This window comes from Semicossyphus pulcher, unplaced genomic scaffold (genome assembly GCF_022749685.1).
Source record: "Semicossyphus pulcher isolate SPU_LCO1_2020_fin unplaced genomic scaffold, fSemPul1.0.p SCAF_9, whole genome shotgun sequence".
Lineage (NCBI taxonomy): Eukaryota > Metazoa > Chordata > Actinopteri > Labriformes > Labridae > Semicossyphus > Semicossyphus pulcher.
This window is the reverse complement of record NW_027211770.1, coordinates 20,153,460-20,165,967: the sequence shown is the minus strand read 5'-3', so window position 1 is coordinate 20,165,967 and position 12,508 is coordinate 20,153,460. Positions and strand designations below refer to the sequence as shown.

The following is a 12,508-nucleotide window of genomic DNA, read 5'->3' as shown; positions in this document are numbered from 1 at the left end:
AGTAAACGCCTGTTTAAAATTAATGCAGGAGTAATAATAATGTAATGATATAATAAAGTCAAATTTTTTTACGTTGAGTACTTTAAATGTATTTTCTTGTATATACTGAAATACTTAAGTAAAAGATCTCCTCCCCCACTGCTTACAGTAAATTCATGTGTCTGACTTTAGCTGTCTGGTGCTACAGTTGCAGGTTTTTCCCAGCAGGTGGTGATAGTGTGACATCACTTGCTGCAGTACTTCCTCTGAGTGAGGCTGAAGCCTGTGTCGCAAGTTACACAGTACCACAGTAAAACTGTATCTTTAAGACAACAACAGGCAGGTAGGTGACTCATAATGACAAACAGACACCTTTATAAACACATGTAATTATAATGGTGATAAATTTCACATCCTCAATATAGAAAAGCCAATAAACAAAACTCCTGGCACAGCTCCCATTTAAACCACCTCCCATACTTTACCCTGCCCAGACCTTAACTCATCACTGGAACACATGGCCACTGTAAACCTTCTGGCACTAGCAGAGTATTTTGTATTACAAGTCACAATGAGAACAATTCATATCCATCAAAAAAACAGATAAAGGTGTCTTTACCCATTAGAAGCCGGCTGTCTCACTCTGGCTCCATCATCTCTCCGTTCAGCAGACGTGACGTCATCTCTTCCCATCATCAGAGCAGGACCCAGTTTGGCAGCCATGGCAGACCAGTGAGCTGATCTCTGAGCGCTTCTGAATCATCTCGTCTGGGAACAATCGGAGCGTCTGTGGTCCTGTGTTCTTGGACCTGATCCGTAAATCTGTTTGTGACGCTTCACTTCCTCCGGGCCTAATTCACTCCGGATAAGGAGATTGACGGACAGAAGAAATTGGCTCACACTGACCTAGTAAAGGATAAACATAACTTAAACACAAACGTCTCTAATCAATAGATCAATCTACCTTCATGTTGTCACACAGAGAATTCACTAGAAGCTGATTTGTGTCTCTGAAAAATGTGTTTGACTTTACCTGAATATAGATCCTCTGCTGGTCTTTGCTCCACATTTTTCTTTGGGCGGTGTCCAAATGTTTAACAAATCAAATGAAATGCAGAGAGAGGGCTGAGAGTTTGCTCCAGCACTCACCTCAGTGATAGTATACAGCTTTAGAAAATGACCCCAGAACATAACTTAAGTGTGCTTCCCCGGAAGTCTTACTCTTTCGTAACTTCACTGTTGACGTATATCCGTGTTAAGCCTCCCTCATTAAAGCTGAATGACAAATAAGATGAAGTTAAAGGAAGATTTAAATCATTTCAGACTAGGGACCTGTCCAGCAATACATGCAGGGTGACATCAATCAACAATTTAAAGCTTTATTGATGAATAATACAAAGAATATAAATATTAATCATGTTTTTGCAGGGTTTTTCTGACTCATTTTTATTGAAGTTTTTAACATAAGCAAAAATGATACAATAATAATAATTAAAGTAAGTATCCAGTTTTTCCAGACATTCTTAAAGGAGCAATTCGCCCCTGGAAAAAGTCTCTGTCAGTCAAAGCTGGTGTTCTCTGTAATCTATAGAAGCAATAATAGCTTGTGGTTTCACCCATTCTACATTCCTACAACACCCAGCATGCATTGCGCCCCTCCCTCTGAAAGGAACGGCCCAGCGAGAGACGCTGAAGTGAAATACTGCCTTTTTCGCTGCAGGCAATGTCTCAGAGCGGTACAGAATCAGAAATACGACAAGAGTATACCGGTGGATCGTCTAAAAAATCTTCAGGTCTGCAGTCTACATTTCAAACCTGATGATTTTGAGCGAGACATGACATCTGAGGCGGGGGTCCTAGTTTGAGGAAGTGTAGTTTAGCGAGCTCCCTGGCCTCCGCCAGATGACACGTTTTATGTAGTCTGGCAGAGGTTTTCCAGGGCAGAAGCGGATAGCGCCCTCCAAAGGCACAGAGCGAATATATTTCTTTCTACCATAATGGCATTAGCTCCCCATAAAAGCATGAAAGGACTGAAGCTAAAAAATCAGTGAACTGGCCCTTTAAGAGAAAATAATTTATCCAGTCACATCGTGTTCAGACACTTCTGGAAGACTCAGCTCTGGCAATTAAATTTGATCGAAGAGGCAGACAGAGTACGAGTCACTGAGCTATGGCCTGAACTTTGACCCCTCAGTGTTTGACCCTTATATGTTCCTCAATATTCAATGTGGGAAAATGTACCTAGAGGATATTAAAATACCTATATTACTCCAGTGTTATCATCCACTAGCCAGTCCAGGCCCTGGATGGTACCACTTCTGATTCTGTAAGACCTGGAGATAAAACTAGACGTTACTGAGGTTTTGTTCAGAAACCCAGAGAGCTGACGATGAACAGAGACAGAGGCCGACATATGTCTGTGTGTCTGACCCTGTTATCTAATGTTAATGAGTAAGTATACGTGTCTGATCCTGTAACCAACATGCCCGCTTCATTGTCTGTGTGTGCTGTGATTTTGCCTGACCTTAAAGGAACCATCTGTCCACTCTGGCTGCCAGTCAAACGGGAAGAGACAGGAAACTAATCAGACCAATTACTCGCATGTAGAGATCTAGGTGAGCCATGTGACGTCGCACCGGAGGAGCTGAGCCGGCGATCGTGTCATGGAAGAGAGGAGAACAAATCATGCAAACTTTTAAAATAGACAAGTATTTATTTATCAACAACAAATGTATAAAATTGTGAAGTTTTCATAGTAGAAAAAAAGATGATGGAGGTGTGATTTAAGATGTAAAAAAGTCAAAAACAGTGGGACAGGAAAAGAGGTGTGGTCTCCTGAGATAACCACAACAAAGCTGAAGGAGGGAGGGGACGAGCGAAGGAGAGACAATGAAGGAGGGATAGAAACGCTGAGCTAAATCTCTCTCAATCTCATCAGTGTGTGAGGGAGACTAACTCACTACAAGTTCACAGTGTGGACACACAAGCCGCACTCAGAGACAGCAAGGTAAGAACGATACGTCCTAACTTCTTTTAACTTTAACTGTGTGTTAATGTTGTTTCATTTAAGTGCAACTGTTTCAGTGAGATGCTGTTCAGAGGCCAGAGTGGTCCTGCCTTCACTGTTTCTACATTTAGAGGCAGAAAAACCTCCTTTCTTCACAGTATCAGTGATGAGCAGTCCAGGAAAAGAGATTATTATTACTAATGATAATTAGTTTATTATTTAAATATGCCATGAAACAACTTTATATGTATTCAAAACAGCACAACCTGCATTCATTTGCAAAAGAAAGTTAGTAACTTGTTACTTTTAATGGTGTTTGTTTATTCTTGTTATGTGCACGTTACTTTGCAGGAACTCAAAACAGTTGAGAGATCATCAGTGCATTGCTGTCTCACATTTGACTGAAATGTGTGTTTAACAAAACATTTTCCTACACGACACAGTGAGGGGGACGGTAGATTGTTGCATAGATCTGTTTCAGTAGTGGAGGAACTCGAGCCAGGTGTATATTACTGTGTTTTTTACTTTCCAAGGTGAAATTCAGTGTTTTCTTTTGACTGAAGCAAAAATGGTTGAAAAATTTACAAAGAAAAGAGAACATTCTTCGACCAACATTAAAGTTAAAAATTACTTTATGTAAGATTAAAAACAATTTGTGAGAAATTGATTGGAAAAAAAGTTTCTGTTAGAAACATGTGTAACTTTTTAAAGTTGGTGAAACAGTTTTTTCAGTGAACAGTTCAACACATTTTGTTAAATGGATGTTTAAGAAGCCGTCTGCAGACTTCGTTATTAGTTATTCTGATGTTTTTCTCACTGACCTGACATGACCTAGCTGGTCATCACACAGTGTTAGATGTGGGTGGATGGGATAACATTTTTTATTCACAATTGTCAACTCAATTTAAGTTGTTACACAAATATTTTTGTTGGAAACATCGTACCATCACGCATTATTTTGTTCTGATGAGTCCGTTTTCACACGTACCAAATCGTTTAAATTATCACTTAATATATCAAAGAACATTTACATTATAATTGCTATAAAATAAGCAGAGATAAAAAAAGAGAATCTAGATGGATTATGAGTTAACCAGTCTCTTATTTTAGCATCACACAGGTGTTAGTAAACAGACATTTTGATGTCAGGAATCATTAAACACTAGACATGAGAAAGACGAATGTTCAAGCGTATAAAGCAGCATTAACGTGATTTAAACTGAAGAAGACTGTAAACTTGAGAAACCAAAGAAAACGATGCTGACGTGACCCCGTAATGCACCGGGATGATAATAGATTTAACGCCATCCCTTCTTTGTCTTTGTTTACAAATAAAGAGCCCTTTATTTAGTAGGAGTCGACTCCTTTTTAATCAAAGGTCTAAATGCAGTTGTCAGTTTTTAATTGGGGACTAATCGCACTACTTAAATATCCACCTTGAACATATGGTGCAGGGAAGCCGCTCGGCCCCGGTGTTCAGCACGGATTACCACACGCACACACACTCACACACACACACACAGAAGCCCACTTATCTCTGGCTAAGGTAGCCAACAAACTGCCTGCAATTAGGTTAATTGAGGGACCTGTAGGTGGTAATAAACTTAGGGCTAAACTGTGGAGATTGGGTGTGACATGGTTCGGTGCCTCGACCATCTGTCTCTCCTCTAAGCCACGTAAAGCACAACTGGAGCTGCAGAGACGGAACATGTTCTCGTCTAAAGGATCAGTTCAATTTCTAATTATAGGAAAAGTTTCAAAGACTATTCTTAATAAAAATAAAAGGACGTATTCTCCAGTTTCTGCAGTTTATCAAATCTGTTTTTGCTTTGGCTTCTGAGGAGATTTCTACGAAGACAGACGCCATCTTTGTCTATATTTCTATGCATTTCTTTACGCTGTTCCATTATTGATAAAACACAGTGAATCATGTACGAACCATACACAGAAACACACACACACACACATTGTGGAGGCTGGTCACAGCGAGCAACAGGTGGTCAGTGAGGTTTAGCAGCCACCTCACGTGTTTGCCATTTCAAAATGCCGACCCTGTATAATGAAGGACATGTTTGGGTGCTCAGAGAGGTCAGAGAGCCTTTATGATATAGACACAGGGAATAAAACATATAACACATGGACCGGATGTTAAATGAAGGTGCCTTTACTGCTTTTTTACCATCATTCTTAAGGTCAAAGACTTATGAGTACAAAAAAACAACCAATGAACTTACAAAACACAATAAAAGACCGGATGAGGTTACTAAATTTACCACACTGTCGCTGTCTTTGGAGCTTCCAAATCATTAGAGTAGCTCACGCTAAAGGAACTAATTAAAGTCTGGTCGGCTGGTGCGGTCACGATGTCACACCTCTGATTTGGACTAATCCTCGTCTGGACACGCTCTGGTTGTTGTGGCACATGTCTATACTTTGCAAAGTTTACAAGTCAGACAGAGTAAAGCTTACAGAGGCCAGAAAAGCCTCCTTAAGTTGCTCGTCGACTGTCGCATCCTGCATTGACCTGAAGATCTTCGTGTTTGTTGTACGGCTCTCAAAGTGTTTCTTTGTGTCCTATCTGTGAAAGGAAACTGAAACTTTTCATGTAGGAGTTTCTTTTAGCAGACATGATGATGCTGTTGTGTCTCCTCTTTGTGGATGCTACTACAGCTGACATTCATCTGACATCTGATGTTTTGTTTTGCAGGTTTGTTCCTCAGTGCAGAAAAAGAGAGAGAGAGAGAGGAGGCGACATCAAGAATAAAATCAATTCTCTCTTACACCGAAGAAGATACATCAAGACAGAGCTTTGATTTGTTCCTCATAAATTACAAGGATACTTTCTGGACAGAGATTTTTGCTTCCGTGCTTCCTGATGTCTCTTTTACAACAACATAAAAGTCAACACAACCTTCACGTTAGCTGGCACACAGTTTGAAGTGAAGCCAAGCTCCTTAGTCTTACAGGCTGAACTGAGGATGAAGATCATGAGGAGCGCTCGGGATCTACGCCTGTTCCTTCTTCCTATTTGTTTTTCTTTCCTTCCCCTCCTCCTCCGCCCTGCGTCAGCCACTTCAGGGTCTGACTATGACTTTGGAGCCCACCCACGCTTTGTTTGCACCCCCATTCCCGTGGACGCGGACCCTGCCTGTTCCCCTGCGGTGGGTCCGAGCGTAGGGGCGGCAGGGCCCAGCGGACCCGGCCATCAAAGTACACCTCCTGCTGGCTGGTGGGGGGCGAGCGAGGAGGCCAAAGCCACCATCCTCCACCTCAGGGAGAGCCTTGTTCAGCAGAAAGAGACCATCCTGGACCAGAGGGAGACCATCAGGGAGCTGACGGCCAAGCTCGCCCTGTGCGAGGGCCTCACGCGGGGCGGGACGCCGCACGACGAGCACCACGGAACAGCCTCGCACTCCCATCACGCAGGGGTGGCCGGCCATCACACATACACAGACAACGGGCACTATAGCAACCAGCAGGGTCACCATGGAAACAGCAACCTCATACCGGACTCACCGCACTACCCCTCTGTGGGGGGGCAACGATCTGATGGAGGGCACAGCAGCGGGAGCAGCCAGGGGAAGGATAAACATGTGGCACCGGGGGACATCACATCATCACCGGAGCACATGGAGAGGATGCTGCAGGCGCTGAAGGAGAGGCTGGACAACCTGCAGGTGAGACGCAGGAGGAGGAAACTTTTACAACTATCTGTAAATAAGATTACTATAGAAAGAGCTAAAAGGAAGTTGTGTTTGCTCTTTGGGGGATTGAGTTTAATCTCAGTAAATATGACTACAAAAAATATGTGTTAACCTGCTCTATTATTTTGATTGAAATTGAGGAGAAGAAGAGGAGAGGAAAAATGACAAAGTGAGTTAAAAGTAAATGCCACACAGCTGAGGAGAGGGAGGATGTGCGACATGCCCATACATGGCCTTTCCTTGTTTCGACACATTAATGCTGCTGTCATCAGCGTGTTTGCTGAATTAACAAATCCCAAAGCGGTACGTCCACTTGAGACAACAATGGTTCACCTAATCGCACAAAGCTTTAAAATACATTAGCGAGATAGTCCCTTGGATGTCTCTCAGTGGACACCTGAGAGCAGCCACAGGCTCAGAGGTGGACGTCACTTTAAAAGGTTACAGTGGATTGACTGGACACGCAAGTCTGTGTGGAAAATTGGATGTCCTGTTTTTATATACTCCATGTTGGAACATTTATCTGTTGTCTGTCCTCATTGGGTTGTGGTCACAGACAGATGTCAGATGTGGGTCGGGGGCTGCTGCGCGGGTCTGACATCAGCAGTAATTATTGTGATCTCCCTTGACAGACTGGTAATCAGGGCACGCACCAGGGCAAAGCCTGGATTACCTGAGAGGAAGAGAAGCAGAGGCACACACAGGAAGACATACAGACCGACAGCATACCTGATTATTGCGTTTAACACAGAAAGATTATTAGAGCATCTAAAGAGCAGGCAAAGAAGTGTTAAACACACAAGGGCTCCCTGAGGCTTGTTGATCAGCTAAAGCTCCCATGATTCCTTTGGGCCACTTTGTGTTAAAGCTCCTCTCAGTGGTCAATAGAAGGCCGTGGATTAAGTGGCAGGAAGTACTCTGTGTCATCATGACTTCACCTGTGTGTTTTTCTCCTGTGTCAACAGAAGAGGAACACATCCATCACCTATTCTAGCTCTCTGAGGGAGCTGCTGCAGAGGAAGATCAGCGCTCTGGAGCAGCAGCTTCACCACAGCAGCTCCGCCCTCAGCAGCCCGGACAGCCATCACAGTGACGACGACGGCGACCACAAAGACCACGGAGACCACGGAGACCACGGAGACCACAGAGACCACGGAGACCACGGAGACCACGGACACCACGAAGACCACGAGGACCACGGATATCACCACCATGGAGATGACGATGATCACCACCATGAAGACGGACGCTCACATGACCACAAGGACGACCACAACGATGGTGGTCACTATGAAAGTCAGGACCACACCGACCACCACGACGACAGCCACAATGACAATCATCATGACACAGACGGTGACCATCATGACCACGACGACCATGACGATAGCCACCATGATGATGATGATATGGATGATGGTGATGAGCACCACAGTAATGAAGCTGACAGTCACAGCTACCTGTCACACACAGCATACAGAACGTCGGGCCCACGCACTGGTTTCCACTCAAACAAGCTGGAAACGATGCTCCACCAGCTGCACCTCGCAGGTACACAGATACTTTACTACATACATAAATAGCAGCCGATGAGTTTTATCTAACCCCTTTGCATATGTGTAATTATAGGTGAAATCCTCTTGTTAAGCTGCAATATTGTTTTTTATTAAAACAGGTTCAGGCAGGACGAAAATGAAGAGTCCTGATGCCTTCCAGATCAGCTTCCCCATGAGGACCAACTACATGTACGGGCGCGTGAAGAAGACGCTCATGCAGGAGATCTTCGCTCTGACTTTGTGTCTTTGGATCAAGGCGGGCGTAGGGCCCAGCCTGGGGACGCCCTTCTCTTACTCTGCACCAGGACAGGCCAACGAACTGGTGCTGATTGAGTGGGGGAACAACCCCATGGAGCTGCTGATCGACGACAAGGTAAAGGAGACAAATAGAAACCCTACAGTAACACTGGTAATCTGATCTCACAGGGGACATCTGCGGTATATTCTTGCTCACCATATTTCCCTGTTTGACGTGCAGGCTGTGACGCTCCCCGTGTCTCTGGGCGACGGGAAGTGGCACCACGTGTGTGTGACCTGGTCAACGAGGGATGGTCAGTGGGAGGTTTACCAGGACGGCGTGCAGAGGGGGTCCGGGATGAATCTCTCTCCATGGCACCCCATCAAACCTGGAGGTGTCTTCATCCTGGGACAGGAGCAGGTAAAGAAAAAAGATTAAATCTCTGTAGATGCACAAACTTATTTTATTTTTGCCTCTTAATGCAGTAAAACTTGCTTTATTCTTTAACATATTGGTCAAATTAAAGTCTTGTTTGAGAAGCATTTTATACAATGTTTTTGGGGTTTTCTAAAATGGGTTTCTTTGTACAAACATGATTAAAACTGTTTCTTTTTCCTCTCTTCTTCAGGACACTCTGGGAGGCCGTTTTGATGCCACGCAGTCGTTTGTGGGCGAGATGTCGGACCTACAAATGTGGTCACATGTCCTAACCCCCAGCGACATCTACAGCCTGGCGTCCTGTGGCAGCCACCTCCGGGGAGACGTCATTGCTTGGTCTGAGGCAGAGCTGGAGCTTCATGGAGGCGTATCCAAATACCCATTTGACCCCTGTCACTGAAAGGCCGTGACGCCATTGAAGAACTCGGAGATATCCTGGAACTGACTGAGAACATTTGTCATCTATCAAGGGTGCAAGAATAAAACAAAACTCCCTTGCTGTCAGTCATTTTTTAGGACGATCACTTGGAATGTATGCCTTCCTTTGAACTTCTTCAGTGACCTTTTCTTATAAAAGAAAAATCACAATAAATCTAATCTGTGTTTACAGATTCTGTGTGGGGACTTCACTTTAAACAGACAGGTGCTCTATGTGACACATTGTCATTATGTTAAAAACACTTAATACTGTTGGGTCTGTGATAAAATGGGCAGACCTTATATTGGTTCTGTTGTGTGACAAACAATATGTTTAGTTTTAGAAACGTGCTGATTAATCAGTTTATAATCTGGATGCTCTTTTTTAAAAAGGGTTTCCAAGAGAAATACAGCTAACTTACCAAAGAAAATGTAGAATTAATTTATGTTATACTTTGTCATTTTAATAATCTTTGTGTCATAGAAGAGATTTTGTCTGTCAAAGGGAATTCAGTGTTTTTTACAGCCTCTGCTGGTTTTGCAATCACTATATGGACTCTTTGGTGTGATAATGCAATCCAGCAGTGCTGCTTTAAACTTATAGTTAAAGTGTATTTTAAGTGTGTGGTTTTTTTTAAAAGTTTTTATTCTGCAATGCATCTGTTTTATCACCTTTTTCTTTATAAAATCTTACTATTTTGTGGAATCAAAGCATTGCACTGTGGCTTTTTAATTTCTGAAATGATCTGGCCTTGACTGTATATTTGTTATTGCACTGTATATAAAACAAGGATTTAAGGAGGGATAGATATTTGACGTTATGTATGATTTTTTTTTTAATGTTATAACAGTTTTAATAAAACTGTCAAACTCAGCTGTCATTGTTTTAATTTTTGTGGTGAAAGATCCAAAAATGTTCAAACAAGAGCTTTCATGACTCACTGTGATCAACCAAACCAACTACTGAGGCAGTTGCACAGCTTCCATATTTAACCATCTTCATAACACTTAGCATACTAAAACAACTAGTTTTAGACACATAGCCTGTATAAAACTGTATGTATAGAAATATTTACAGTTCAATTGATTACACTATCACAACGTTTCAAATCCAACAAACTTCATGAACTTGTCTTAAACTCATTCAGTATTCAATTCAATTCAACCACATTAAATAACACAGAGAACAACAGAAGTAATACAATATAGGCTTGTGAAGTATCTTGGTGAGTTTTACCTTCAGACAGGGGCACAAACACACGGCTGCTCCTCCAAACATGGTTACTGTATCCTTTGCTAGCTTGCTAACAGCTAACTTCAAAACGTTCCAGTGACAAATTTCCCGCCAACGCGAGGCGGAAGTTCACGTTGCTTTCTGTCTGAACACACCTGTTCGCCAGGTTCAGTAGTACTGCAGTGAATGCAGTGATCAGTAAAGTACATGTATCTATTAATATGCTTACATTGACAATACTTACATGCTCGTGTTATGCAGGTGCTGTATAATGTTTACTATGTCCACCATCTTGGTTTAGAGTGTTACTACTAGCATGCTAACATTTGTTAATGATGATAAAACAGAGTAAAGCTGTGGCTGACTAAAATTTAATTAGTTTTGCAGGTATTTTACCACAATCTTAAAAATAGAAAATACTAAAAAGATGCCCTGATGGCACTTGATGGAAAGTTAGCAGATCACTAAAGTTACTACAATTGATCCTTAAAAATAGAAAAATGTCAACAAATTCCAAGTTACTCAAGCTGTCAAGTTGTTAAAAACCACAAATAAGAATTCAGATGTTAGCTGATCACACTGCAGCCATAACAATGCACCCTCTGTGTATAATTTCTGTATATTCAGAGGGATCTCTGTTGTCTACAAATGTTTCATTTCCTGTTAAAAGGGTTTCTGGGTGTGTTATTTATTGTCTGAGACAAGGGAGTGATGGATTGGTTGGAGTGGGTTGTAAGCTCTACAGATTATAAAAAGTGACTTGAGGCAATTTTCTGAAGAAAAACCCTAAAAGAAGAAAAGACACAAAGCAATCCACTTACTCCGTTTACTTTTTATTGTTACACAGTAGTTTACTGGCACCAATGTATCGTGGTTTTCCATTTGCTACATTTACAGATGATCTATCCATCATCACCTCACAGTAAATAAAAATAAATAAATACAAAATAAACACATTTTCTGAAAGAGGTGGCTCTGGGGTCACAGGAATCAGAAAACAGAGGCCCAGTTTCAATCTGATCTTTTCAATATTCATTCTTTTGCTCTAATGGGAACATTTGTTGTCCCAACAGTATTTTTTGGCAACTTTGCACATCAAGAATACCCAGAAGGTGAGGCCTGCGGACAGTCCATGTAATGTGTAGAAGCACTAACATGGAGTTATAACCTTTGATCAATGAGGAGGGTAAAAGGCAATCCTAGATCTGTATTTTATCACTTGCTGCATCTTTAATACAAAGTTTACGTGTTTTGATCAAAGAGAAAAAAAAACATTCACCTTCAAACAACATGATCTTTATGAGGTGAACAAGTGAAGCTCAACAAACACGGTACATGTCGGTCAGAAACTGCTGTAGCTGGTGTTGACCAGGCGGTGGCGTTATACAGTATTTCTACACAGTTCATGGTTCATCCTTCAGCATATTGCAGTGTGTGGGTCCACCAGCAGAGGGTGCTACAGAGTATTGAAGTAATGTCAGTCAAAGTAACAGCATTTTCTCCAAAATGCTTAAAATTGATAAAGTGCAGTAGACAGTTATATTTACTACCATCTAAAAATGCCAATCCAATAAACCACTAGAAATAAGTTCATGAACTGGATGTCAAGCAAATCTATCACTGGACACAAATCTACTGATTCATTAATAATTTGACTATAATATAATGAATCAAAGCTTTGTTAGTGTTCCTTGTTTTGTCATCTTCATTTTAACACTGTGGTATGATGTAAAATTTCAAATTCAGCTTCTTCATCACTTCAAGTGGACTCAGGGAGCCCACCAAACATCAACTGGACGTTAGTGTAACAGCGTGAGACTGATTTCTGCTTGTGCTTTAACTGAGTCCGTTTCACTCAATAACCAACAGGGTGGTCAAGAGGTCAACCAGACTACTAAACATCTCCTAAATATCTTCTTTACAAACTACAATTAA

General features: G+C 41.9%; 1 protein-coding gene across 1 annotated transcript; it reads left to right on the top strand.

The window, feature by feature from the left end:
• The first annotated feature begins 5,964 nt into the window (after positions 1-5,964).
• Positions 5,965-9,322, top strand: LOC138584391 (neuronal pentraxin-1). Its single transcript, XM_069656611.1, has 6 exons — positions 5,965-6,663; positions 7,656-7,812; positions 7,894-8,241; positions 8,366-8,619; positions 8,725-8,904; positions 9,113-9,322. The coding sequence occupies exons 1-6, from the start codon at positions 5,965-5,967 to the stop codon at positions 9,320-9,322; spliced, it is 1,848 nt and encodes a 615-aa protein (XP_069512712.1).
• The last annotated feature ends 3,186 nt before the right edge of the window (positions 9,323-12,508 follow it).

Excerpts from the sequence above, each read along its gene's own strand:
- LOC138584391 (XM_069656611.1), top strand. The coding sequence starts at position 5,965 with ATGAAGATCATGAGGAGCGCTCGGGATCTACGCCTGTTCCTTCTTCCT. Across the intron at positions 6,664-7,655 it reads AGAGGCTGGACAACCTGCAG|AAGAGGAACACATCCATCAC; the intron begins GTGAGACGCAGG and ends CTGTGTCAACAG. Across the intron at positions 8,242-8,365 it reads CCACCAGCTGCACCTCGCAG|GTTCAGGCAGGACGAAAATG; the intron begins GTACACAGATAC and ends TTATTAAAACAG.